Source organism: Procambarus clarkii, chromosome 53 (genome assembly GCF_040958095.1).
Source record: "Procambarus clarkii isolate CNS0578487 chromosome 53, FALCON_Pclarkii_2.0, whole genome shotgun sequence".
NCBI classification, from domain to species: Eukaryota; Metazoa; Arthropoda; class Malacostraca; order Decapoda; family Cambaridae; genus Procambarus; species Procambarus clarkii.
In genome coordinates this window covers 10,966,187-10,978,410 of record NC_091202.1, presented here as the reverse complement: position 1 = coordinate 10,978,410, position 12,224 = coordinate 10,966,187, and the positions used below count along the sequence as shown (strand labels likewise).

The 12,224-nt window shown below is 52.2% G+C and overlaps 1 protein-coding gene across 1 annotated transcript in view; it reads left to right on the top strand.

Annotated features, from left to right (window-relative positions):
* The window catches only part of LOC123767096 (kinesin-like protein KIF14), a 474,367-nt gene that overhangs the window by 147,488 nt on the left and 314,655 nt on the right, over positions 1 to 12,224 (top strand). The window contains 1 exon segment of the mRNA XM_045756600.2: positions 4,623 to 4,748. Coding sequence (XP_045612556.2) covers positions 4,623 to 4,748 — 126 coding nt within the window.

Below are 12,224 nucleotides of genomic sequence, written 5' to 3'. Positions count from 1 at the left end.
TGTGATCCTGTGGTCCCGGGTTCGATCCCGGGCGCCGGCGAGAAACAATGGGCAGAGTTTCTTTCACCCTATGCCCCTGTTACCTAGCAGTAAAATAGGTACCTGGGTGTTAGTCAGCTGTCACGGGCTGCTTCCTGGGGGTGGAGGCCTGGTCGAGGACCGGGCCGCGGGGACACTAAAAAAAAAAAAAAAAAAAAAAAAAAAAAAAAAAAAAAAAAAAAAAAAAGCCTCGAAATCATCTCAAGATAACCCTGGCAATTCCCCTAAGAATTTTGTAGGTGGTTATTATGTCTCCCCTTACTCTTCTGTTTTCCAGGGTCATGAGGTTCAGCTCCTTTAGCCTTTCCTCGTAGCTCATACCTCTCGGTTCCGGGACGAGCCTGGTGGCATACCGCTGAATCTTCTCTAACTTTGTCTTGTGTTTAACTAGGTATGAACTCCAGGCTGGCCCTGCATATTCCAGGATTGTTATGACATAAGTGGTATACAGGGTCCTGAATAATTCCTTACACAAGTTTCTAAAGGCAGTTCTTATGTTGGCTCATGGGCCAATGGCTCATGAGCACTTATAAAGTGCTCATGCTCCCTGCACCTCTCTGAGTGGGACAGGTTCTGGTTCGTGGCCTCTGTAGGCCAACCCCCATCCTTCTGTTTAGTTAGTACTTACACTAACGGACGAGAACCATAGTACAGTACATATATGACGTAATGGACAATTAGAAAGTATAAATGGTTTCTATTGAATTTGGGCAAACTGGAAAACGTTTTGTATTTGTTGCAAAGACAACCTAATCTAACTTTGCTAGGCCTAATATAGTATACACATACTCTATGCTATACTAAGGCCTAGGAATATTTGTTTGTTTTTTATTTCTTTCTGACTCAACAAAGTGAATAGTTCCAAATTCTATTATCTAATTGTCTTTTATGTCAATGTTTATACTATTGTGCACAAAATATACTATCTAAACTGGATAATGTGTTGAGCAAGCATACAAAAACTCTGCGACTGATGACTCCAAGTATTATAGCACTTAATCAGTATAGATAGCTTCAGGGAGCCTCCGGGTCTCACCCAGAAACTGGCATTTCATTACATGCAACGCTGTTTTTTTATGAATGATGGTATTTATTTTAGATTGTAAATTACATAATGATTGGTGCAGTAATATTTGTGATGTTTTATTAACACTTTGGGGGTCTGGCACCTCTGCATATTTTGAACGGTGAATGTTGCAGGTCGCTCAGCAATGCAACAATTTGTTAGAATCATTTTACTTTTTCTAGGTTATTTATTGGGTTATAACTGTAAATTTGATGTCAAACTTTACAAATTAATTTCTAGAGACTAGATTTAAAAGCAAAAGTGTGTTTTTAAGAGATTATGTGCAACAGCAATGAATTTACAATTGTTTGTGAATAGCAATTGGATGATGTGTTTCAACATTATCAGAATGCAAAAGTGTTAATAAATTATCTATAACGTGTCTTTGTGTATTTGCTACTCTGTCAAGACGGATGCCTCCCATCCCTCATAAGTGGAATTTGGGGTAATGTACGTCATAATTCAACCCATCCTGTTTAGATAGTACCTATTGAGCTGATCGTCAATACTCAGAATTGGTACGGTCTTAGCTTTTAGATAGTAGTATACTGACTAGTAAGGAATTCTTGTAAAATAAATTAAGCTAAAACACAAACCTAAATATTCCCAGGCCTAGGAATATAACACAATGTATATATAGTACACATATGTACAGTATCCACTCAATTTAACGGCCTATATGGGGCTGTACCCTGGTCGTTATTTCCGGAGTTCTGGTATTTCCGAAGTTAAGATGTCGGTAATTTTTCAACTACCATTCAGGTAGGATATACTTTATACTGTATAACAAGTGGACCACACAACAAGTGAACCATATCAACAAAACACCTCCTTCCCTCCCCTCCCTCAATGTCTTCCATCCCCTCCCTCATTATCTTCTATCCCCTCCCTCATTATCTTCCATCCCCTCCCTCATTACCTTCCATCCCCACCCTCATTATCTTCCATCCCCTCCCTCATTATCTTCCATCCCCTCCCTCATTATCTTCTATCCCCTCTCATTATTTTCCATCCCCTCCTTCATTATCTTCCATCCCCTCCCTCATTATCTTCCATCCCCTCCCTCAATGTCTTCCATCCCCTCCCTCACTGTGTTCCTCATAACATGAGAACAGCAGGCGATGGAGGAAGGAGCTACTAATGGGGTCGAGGGAGCTACTATAGGGGTCGAGGCCTGGCTACTCATATCTGTCAGCGCGTGCTCGCAGATGCCAGCTGTGCATAATTCATAAATAAAACAATATTTGTTTAATTAACAAATAGGAAACTATAAAACATGTTATTGATTAATAATGTATAGTTATATACAAAAATTAACACATTTTGGTATAAATATTTTATAACTAAGATTACAAAATTTAATACAGTATGGGGCGAGAGGTTTGGCACCATCGCCTTGGTCAGCAATTCTGCCCTCCTCCTTCCTTACCACCACCCCTCTCCCTGACTCCCTCAACACCACCACCCCTCTCCCTGACTCCCTCAACACCACCACCCCTCTCCCTGACTCCCTCAACACCACCACCCCTCTCCCTGACTCCCTCAACACCACCACCCCTCTCCCTGACTCCCTCAACACCACCACCCCTCTCCCTGACTCCCTCAACACCACCACCCCTCTCCCTGACTCCCTCAACACCACCACCCCTCTCCCTGACTCCCTCAACACCACCACCCCTCTCCCTGCCTCTCTCAACACCACCACCCCTCTCCCTGCCTCCCTCAACACCACCACCCCTCTCCCTGCCTCCCTCAACACCACCACCACCCCTCTCCCTGCCTCCCTCAACACCACCACCACCCCTCTCCCTGCCTCCCTCAACACCACCACCACCCCTCTCCCTGCCTCCCTCAACACCACCACCACCCCTCTCCCTGCCTCCCTCAACACCACCACCCCTCTCCCTCCCTCCCTCAACACCACCACCACCCCTCTCCCTGCCTCCCTCAACACCACCACCCCTCTCCCTGCCTCCCTCAACACCACCCCCTCTCCCTGCCTCCCTCACCACCAGCCCTCTCACTGCCTCCCTCACCACCACCCCTCTCCCTACCTCCCTCAACACCACCCCTCTCCCTACCTCCCTCAACACCACCCCTCTCCCTGCCTCCCTCACCACACCACCACTCCTCTCCCTGCCTCCCTCAACACCACCACCACCCCTCTCCCTGCCTCCCTCAACACCACCACCACCCCTCTCCCTGCCTCCCTCAACACCACCACCCCTCTCCCTGCCTCCCTCAACACACCACCACTCCTCTCCCTGCCTCCCTCAACACCACCACCATCCCTCTCCCTGCCTCCCTCAACACACCACCATCCCTCTCCCTGCCTCCCTCAACACACCACCACCCCTCTCCCTGCCTCCCTCAACACACCATCACCCCTCTCCCTGCCTCCCTCAACACACCACCATCCCTCTCCCTGCCTCCCTCAACACACCACCACTCCTCTCCCTGCCTCCCTCAACACACCACCACCCCTCTCCCTGCCTCCCTCAACACACCACCACCCCTCTCCCTGCCTCACTACCACCACCAATACTCCCTACCACCCTCACCACCACCCCCAACACTCTCCCTGCCTCTCCCCCTCAATGCCTCCCTCCATCAATCACTGCCTCCCATCCCTCTCGCAAGGCCTTGGAGGTCGGTGGCCTGTTGCCACGTGAGGGGCCGCCGATGCCAAAACAAACTCCATAGCGACCTTCGGTAATATCGACCGCCAGACTGGTATATGAGGGTCCAGATACCGATCTCCCAAACCGGTCGTTATTACCGGCAGATTGGTATAAAAGAGGCCATTAAATTGAGTGGATACTGTACTATATTAGGCCTCAGATATTGTAGATTAGGCCTAGGGAGGTTAGGATAGGTTAGTTTGTCAAAGCAACACAAGTAAAAAAAATAATAGTTTTCCGGTTTTTCCATCTCAGTAGTCCTGATTTCTATGTTCTAATTTCATTTTATGTCAGTATATATACTCATCATTACTATAAGTACTACCAAAACAGGAGGAAGGCTGCATAATTATAAAAAAGTGTATGGTAAAGTATGGATAAATGCAGATATCGGCTGTTTATAAATTAATATGGCCCAATATCTGGCCGATTGTGTTACTGTTTACTTTCTACTTTTGAGTAAAAAATCAAAATACATTGTTTATAAATGGAATTGTTAAAAAAAATTCTTGGTAGTGGTTACTTTAATTAATGTGTTCTCAACTGTTGGGTCACAATGATTGGAACTGATCACCACCGAGTCAGTCAAGTTTTAATTATCTAGAGAACTCTGACGAAATGGACACAATGTAAATACAGTACTGTATTATGCTCAGTGTGTGGCAGGAGGTCACAGGACTTTTGAGTATTTAGAAAATATGGCAAATAGCTCAAAAAAGGCTGGGACCCACTGCTTTAAACATTTGTCATTTGTCTAACAAATATACAGTTTGTGAATAACAATGAAGAGTTTCTGGTAATAGAATAAGTAAAAATGAACATGATTTATTTCACAGGAGGGAGTATTCATCAATAAATCACTTCTGACCCTTGGAAAAGTCATCACTGCCCTTTCAGAAAGTGAAGGACGACGAAGACAATTCATTCCTTACAGGGAGTCGGTTTTGACTTACTTATTGAAGGTAACTGTTATGTATATTTGTATCCTTAATACGTCTGCAAAATTGATATAATGTTGCATGTTTTGTATCTCCACTTATATGAATTGGGTGTATTATAGTATATCAATATTTATTTGAAACTTTATTTGATCATTGCTAATTTGGTGGCATGGACAATTGTTATAAAATGTAAAATGATAGTGTTGTTTGATCACCCAAATCACTTAACCCTTTCATTGCGCAACTGTTAAATAACATCCCCCGTAGTCATTTGACTTTGTTGTTTTGGCATTGTTAACTAGCATCCGGGAATCACACAATTCCAATTGAAAAGTTTCTACCTCGTGTGGTTCAGCTGTAGTGGCCTGGAGAATCTGTATATGATTTGCATCTATATATGATTTAGTTTTTTAGTATTAACAAGTGGCATTGATATGTTAAATGTGGTATTAAATATAGAAATTTGAAAATATAACTATGTATTGAAATGCAAGTATAATACAGAATATATATTTATGAATAAATATGCTCTATGCTGTTCTCTGGAATTCTTATTGTCTGGTTCTCTGAAGATCACATTTTGTACAAACACACTTTGGAACTTTTCATTTAATGTTTCACACATTTCTTTTTCGTTTTCCGTGTATCTGTCCCCCATTTTTAACCTCTGAATATTATCTTTTACCTGCAGCATGCTTTTAATGAATTTATAGAAAAGTCCTGGATCTGATTTACATTTGTCTGCTATAGCGTTCTCAAAGTTCCTCTCTGCCTCTCTCCTTACTAATGTGTAGTTGTTTCTCACATCTTTGTATGGCTGATATGTTTGGGAGTTTGGCCTTTTCCTATATTGATTCCATTTCTGGGGGGAGCCCCGTCGGCTCCCCGGAGCTATCCCAGGCTGATATGCTAATGTCAGACTTTGGCATCAGTCATGTGTATGGAGTTCTTAGGCCTACCGGGGACCACGGCCAGAACCGGGCCCCCTCAGAGAGGCAAGGGGAGCAATGGCCTATAGAAGCCCCCGTGTAGTTGGAAGCATTCTATGTCTGCCATCGACCGGAACAGGCACCCAGAAAGGTAAGCGCCCCAAAACAAACCCCTATTCTGGTTAAAATTGCTACCTAAAACCGAACTAGTGGATAGAACTCCCCAACCGAAAACAAGCAAACTAGTGTGACGTCACACACTGCCGTGCCGCTGTCTGCGCAGCTCCCCCCTCCCCGGGAGGGGGAAGGGGGAGCCCCAGACCCCCCGCGCCGGCTACCCACACCTCAGTTCTTGAGGCTGATGCTATAGGCGATGGTCGTGTGCTCTGGCTCCGGTGTCGCTACTGCACTGTGCTTTGCGTGTGGTGTTAGTTTTGTGGGTGCGAGAGCCAGGAGTTATCTTCAGTACTCGGGCTGCATGCGCCTAGGGCTGCCTTCCCTAGGTGCCCTGTAAGTACTGCCCTTGGGGCTTGGGGCCACCTTCCACAGGCTCCTCGGGGTCTGCCTCTGCTGGTCCGTTTTACCTTTCGGTTTTTCGGCCGCCAGTTGGGCTCTTGGGTGTTCTGTTCTCCCTTGTTACCGGCAGGTAAGAGGCAGTTTGCACTGGTAGGGGCGCAGGGTGCTGCTCAGCTTGTATTTCCCGACATCGCGGCCGGCTCTGTTCCTTGGGGTTCGCTGTCCTCTTGCGGGGTTTTTTTTTTCTTTTTGTTTTTGCCTGGTGGGGGGTTCTGTCATTTTATTCAGTTTGTTTTGCCCTTCCACTGTTCTCCTCGGTGGCGCCCCCTGCTAGGTCCCCGTGAGTGTACACGTCCCTGGGGTTCAGCTTTAGAAGTTTGCTTGGTAGTTTTGGGCGCCGGTTTGCAGCACCCTGCCTGGGACTACCTGAGCGCGAGTCCTCTTAAAGTAAACGCTCAGGACCCTGGGAATCCCCTAGGGGGCGCGTGGGTCCGATGGATGTGACCCCGGAGTCCCCACTCGCTGTGTGCGAGTTTGAGGGTTGCTCGGTCCCCTTGTCTCAGGGTGACCCTCATTGTTTTTGCCTCTGCCACGCTGCCTGTTGGGTCGGTGATACTTTCGACCCTGAGTCTTGTGAGTGTTGCTGCTTGCTTGTGACTCAATTTACCCAATCCTCTGATGATTCTATTCGGGTACAGGCGGCACGTGCGTTGCAGTCTAGGTTTCGTCTGTTGCAACGCGCTCGGTTGGTTGCTTCCCCGGATGCCCCGGGGCTGCCCCGCTTTGCTTTTCGAGACCCGGACTTGGGGGTGGGGGTCGCTTCGATCCTGGTTCAGTCCGCACCTCCTCGTCCTTCCCCTTCTGTTCGTTCTGGTCCCCCGCCCCTGCTTCCGGCCCCGAAGCGTCTGAGGGTTTCGGGGTCGGAGCAGGGGTTACTTGATCTCGAGACTCGGGCAGCTTCGGGGGTTGCCCCTTCCGGGGGGGCGGCAGAGGCATTCGAGTCTTGTCTCCCGGCCGAAGCTTCAGGGTCTGACCAGTGGGCCCCCCTTCCTCCAGGTTTTCCGGCTGCTCCGTCCTTGTCTTGTGGGGTCGGGGCTTGGGGAGAGGACTCGGCCTCGGGTCCTGTGGTGACGGACCTCGAGGCTGGGGAGGGGCTGACTTGGGAGCCTTGGGCCCCGCTGGTCCCCGCCTGGGTTTTTCTTCCCACTGAGCGGGGCTTATTGTTACAAGGAGTGGGGTTTTCTTTTCCCCCCTCTGCGTACGAGTTGGATTTGGTGTCGGCCCCTCCCCGGGTTCGGTTCCGTGTTCCCCCGGGTACGTCGGTTCCGTCCTTCCGGAGGTTTTCGGCTTATCGCATCCAACCTGGTGTGGTGCGAGCGGCCTTTGCAGCTTACCTCCTGCGTGACCCGGATTATGCCTCGGAAATGGATCCGTCCACGTTCAGGTTTGGGACTTCGTTCCCTTTCTGGCTCCGTTACGAGGTTCCGGAGTCGTCCTGGCTAGCAGACTGCCCCTTGTTTGGTCTGGATTCCTGGCATTCCTTCTGTCGTTCCCGCACGCTGGAGTGGCGGGAAGCTTCCACGGTGCTTCAGGTTTTCCTGGGGGGTGAACTTGAGTACCTGAATGAGTGCTTGTTTGCCCCTGCCCTTCCCCGCGATGTGGGCGTTATTCAGCTCCATGTGCAGGTTCCCTCCCTTTCGGCGGCGCTCGTGGCGGAGGACTTGCGCGCCCGGGGCCTTTTGTGTTCGGCCTTGCGGTTCTTTTCCCTCCTGGAGCTGTCTTCGGATTGGCTCGTGGAGGATGTGGGGACGCTTGGGTCCGTCCCGGGGTCCGGCACCTTGTCCTCGGCTGCGCGTTCGTCGGCTGCCTTGTTGAAGCTGTTCACGCCGATTTTGCGGGATGCGGTTTCCCTGTTCTATGCTTCCCGTCTCGCGTGTCGGCAGGCGGTGCTGGGTTCCTCCGTGGAATCTGCTTGGGCTCTGGCTCTTAGGCGTTCTTCACCTTTTTGTCCTCTCCTGTTTGGGGAGTCGGCCGTGGCGCAGTTTATTCAGGCTGCGTCAGCGGCTTGTCATCCGATGTCGGACTTGTTGGTTTTCCGGGGGTCCCGGGGCCGGTCTTCCCGGAAAGGTCGTGCCAGGGCTCGGGGTTCCTCTCGTCGTGGTAGGCCTCTGGTGTCAGGTTTGGGGTTGGCTCCTCCTGCGGACCCTCCCTCGTCTGGTCAGCGCGGTGTTCGCGCTGTGCGGGGTTCTGGGTCTCGTAAGGGTCGCCGGCCCTTTCGCGGTTTGCCCCCTTGACGGGGCGATGGGGGAGCGGCTTGCGCTGTTCGCCCGCGCCTGGTCCCACGATTCGTGGGCCTTTCGGGTCGTGTCTCGCGGCCTGCGGTGGCGTTGGGTGGCGTTGGGTGGCCCCTCCCCCCTTTGGGGGGTCGGGGCTGGCAGGGCAGGCTTCTTCCCCTGCGCTCTGTCGAGTCGTCTTGGAGTGGGTACGCTTGGGCGTCGTCGAAACGACGTTGTCCCTCAGATGGGTTTCCCGTCTGTTTCCGGTTCCGAAACGGGACTGCGCGGACCTGCGGTTCATTCTGGACTTGTCCCGTCTGAACCCCTGGGTTCATTGCCCCTCCTTTCGGATGACTACGCTGTCTCAGGTTCGGCTCCTCTTGGAGCCGGGAGCTTGGATGGTGTCCCTGGACCTCCGGGACGCTTATTGGCATGTCCCGATTCATCCGCGGTTCAGGGACTGGCTCGGTTTTGTAGTGGGGCGTCTGAGTTACCGCTTTCGTTGTCTCCCGTTCGGGTTGAGCCTGGCACCTCGCGTGTTCACACGCCTTACACGGGTTGTGGTGGCTCGTTTGCGTCTCCTAGGTGTTCGGGTGTTGGTCTACCTCGACGACTGGCTGGTTTGGGCTCCCAGCCAGTCAGCTTGCTTGCTAGCCAGGGATTTGGTTCTTTCCCAGCTCGCCGGGTTCGGGTTCTTGGTGAACTGGAGGAAGTCCCATCTGGTTCCCTCTCAGGTTCGGACTTGGCTGGGTCTCGTGTGGGACTCTCGAACCGCCTCCTTGTCTCTCCCTCCGGAGTCTCTCCTGCGGCTGCGGTCCCGCCTTCGTCTGTTTCTGGAGGGCCCTCGGGTCACCCGGCGGTTGCTCGAGGGGCTGTGCGGGAGCCTGAACTTCGCGATGGTGGTCTACCCGCCGGGTCGGGTTTGGCTTCGACGGCTGTTCTGGTTCCTTCGGGGTTCCCCCTTCCGCCTCTCTCGCGATCGCAGAGTTCGACCCCCGGGGGACTTGCGTCGGTTGCTGCGTCACCGGCTTCCTCTTCGGGTTTTTCGGGGTTCAGTGCCTTGGCGCCTACCCGAGCCCTCGCTCGATGTGTACACGGATGCGTCGTCTCTCGGCTGGGGTTTTGTGACCAGTGCTCACCAGGCCGGCCAGGGGCGTTGGGATCCGTCCTTCCGTCGAGCTCACAGTACGGTGCGGGAGTTCGCGGCAGTGTGGTTTGCTCTGGGGAGGATTCGGGTGGCCCGCGGATCGACGATTCGGCTCCATTCGGACTGCTCTCCGGTGGTTCATTGCCTGAACCGCGGGGGTTCGATGCGGTCCTTGTCTCTGTGGGGTTGGTCGCTTCGGGTGACTCGTCTGCTGAGTTCTCGGGGTTTGGCTCTCCTGGCGGTTCATGTACGGGGCGTGTCCAACGTCTTGGCCGACGCCCTGTCTCGCTTCATTCCCCTCTCCACGGAGTGGACGGTCGACGACGAGTCCTTCCGTTGGCTTTGCCAGACGTTCGGGCACCCCGAAGTGGACCTCTTCGCGTCGGCGTGGTCGCGGCATCTTCCCGTTTATGCGGCGCCCTTCCCCGATTGCGAGGCCGTCGGGGTCGATGCCTTTCGGCTAGACTGGTCGAGGTGGGGGTTCCTGTACCTCTTTCCCCCGGCTCGGCTGTTGCTCCAGGTCCTGACTCGCTTAGAGACTTACCGGGGGAGAGTTGTCCTTCTGGCCCCTTGGTGGCCCAGCCTTGGTTTCAGGCGCTGGTTGCTCGGTGTCCGAACCCGAGGGTTTTCCCGCGGCTCTGCCTCTTTCAGCAGATCGGGCCGGTACGTCACGTAGCTGGTTCGATCTTCTCCTCGAGTCTTCGCGTATGGTTTTTTTGACTCGAGTCTATCATCATCTCTATGGTGATCAGGTGGCCTACTTGTTGGTGTCCCACCTGAGGGCTTCTTCTCGGCGGCAGTATGAAGTTTCCTGGCGGTCCTTCCGTTTCTTTTTGCGTCTTCGTCGTGTTAGCTCCTTGTCTGTTCGGGTGGTCTTGTCCTTCCTCTCGTGGTTGTTTTAGGACCGTCATCTTATGCCTAACACTGTTGCTTCGTATCGTGCGGCGCTGGCGGAGCCGCTTCAGCTTGCTTTCGGTATCGATGTTACGTCTGCGCCGTTTCGCAAGCTGTCTCATGCATTGTTTCACCTCCGGCCTGCTCATGCGTCGCCTGAGCCGTCCTGGTCTTTGGACAGAGTGCTCGCTTTCCTTTCATCTCCTCGTTTCGTTGTGGCCCCTTCGGTCCAGGATTGTTTTTCCAAGGCACTTTTCTTGTTGGCTTTGGCCTCTGGGGGTCGGGTAGGGGAGCTTCATGCTCTCCTCCGGTGCAGGGGTTTCTGCTCTTTTGGTCGTGGTGATAGTTTTGTTCGTTTGCAGCCGTCTCCTTCTTTTCTGGCGAAGAATGAGACTGCTGCGTTCCGGAGGGGTCCATGGGTGGTTGATGCTTGGTTGGTCAGGCCGGGGGTGCATCATGTTTTGTGTCCGGTTGCGGCGCTTTGCCGTTATTTGCGCGCCACAGCTTCTGTGTCCGGGGACGCGCTGTGGGTTGATCCGGTTTCCCTTCTTCCCTGTTCGCGGGTTCGGGTCTCTCAGGTCGTCCGCAGGGTTATTAGGTCCAGCCAGCCTGCGGTCTATCCCCGTGCCCATGACGTTCGTAAGTTCGCGGCTCTTGCTGCCGTCTTTGGGAATATGTCTTGGTCTGATATTCGGGCGCGGGGATTTTGGCGGTCGAACAGGGTCCTGGCTGCTCGTTACCTTGTGAATGTCCCTGGGCCTCGTCGGGCCTGTGTTGCTTTGGGTCGGCGGTTGCAGCCAGTTGTCTCGGCTTCGAGTTGAGGGGTGAGCGACGACCGCCTCCCGGGTAAGTCCCTCTTTTTCTGTCTGTGGGTAGTTAGCTCCGGGGAGCCGACGGGGCTCCCCCCAGAAAACCAGCGTTGAATGTAATGAAACGCCATTTTCTGGGTGAGTCCCGGAGGCTCCCCGGCATCCCTCCCTCCCTCCGGTCGGCGGTTTTTCGCGTTTTTGACATCCAGCCTCAAGAACTGAGGTGTGGGTAGCCGGCGCGGGGGGTCTGGGGCTCCCCCTTCCCCCTCCCGGGGAGGGGGGAGCTGCGCAGACAGCGGCACGGCAGTGTGTGACGTCACACTAGTTTGCTTGTTTTCGGTTGGGGAGTTCTATCCACTAGTTCGGTTTTAGGTAGCAATTTTAACCAGAATAGGGGTTTGTTTTGGGGCGCTTACCTTTCTGGGTGCCTGTTCCGGTCGATGGCAGACATAGAATGCTTCCAACTACACGGGGGCTTCTATAGGCCATTGCTCCCCTTGCCTCTCTGAGGGGGCCCGGTTCTGGCCGTGGTCCCCGGTAGGCCTAAGAACTCCATACACATGACTGATGCCAAAGTCTGACATTAGCATATCAGCCTGGGATAGCTCCGGGGAGCCTCCGGGGCTCACCCAGAAAATGGCGTTTCATTACATTCAACGCTGGTTTTTTGTGTCTTTTGGTCTCTGGTCCTCTCGCAATTTCTGTCGAACCAATCCTGTTTCCTAGTTCTGCATCTCTGGTTTGGTATAAATTTTGTTGTCTTTATCATATATTTCACAAAACTTTACATACATCTCATTTACCTCATGTCCTAACAGCAAGTCTTTCCAGTCAAATTCCATAAAGAAATGTCTGAGTTCCCCATAATGACCTCTTCTGAAATCAGACTTTTCAACTGCTTCAACCTCATTTTCTTCCAGATTATA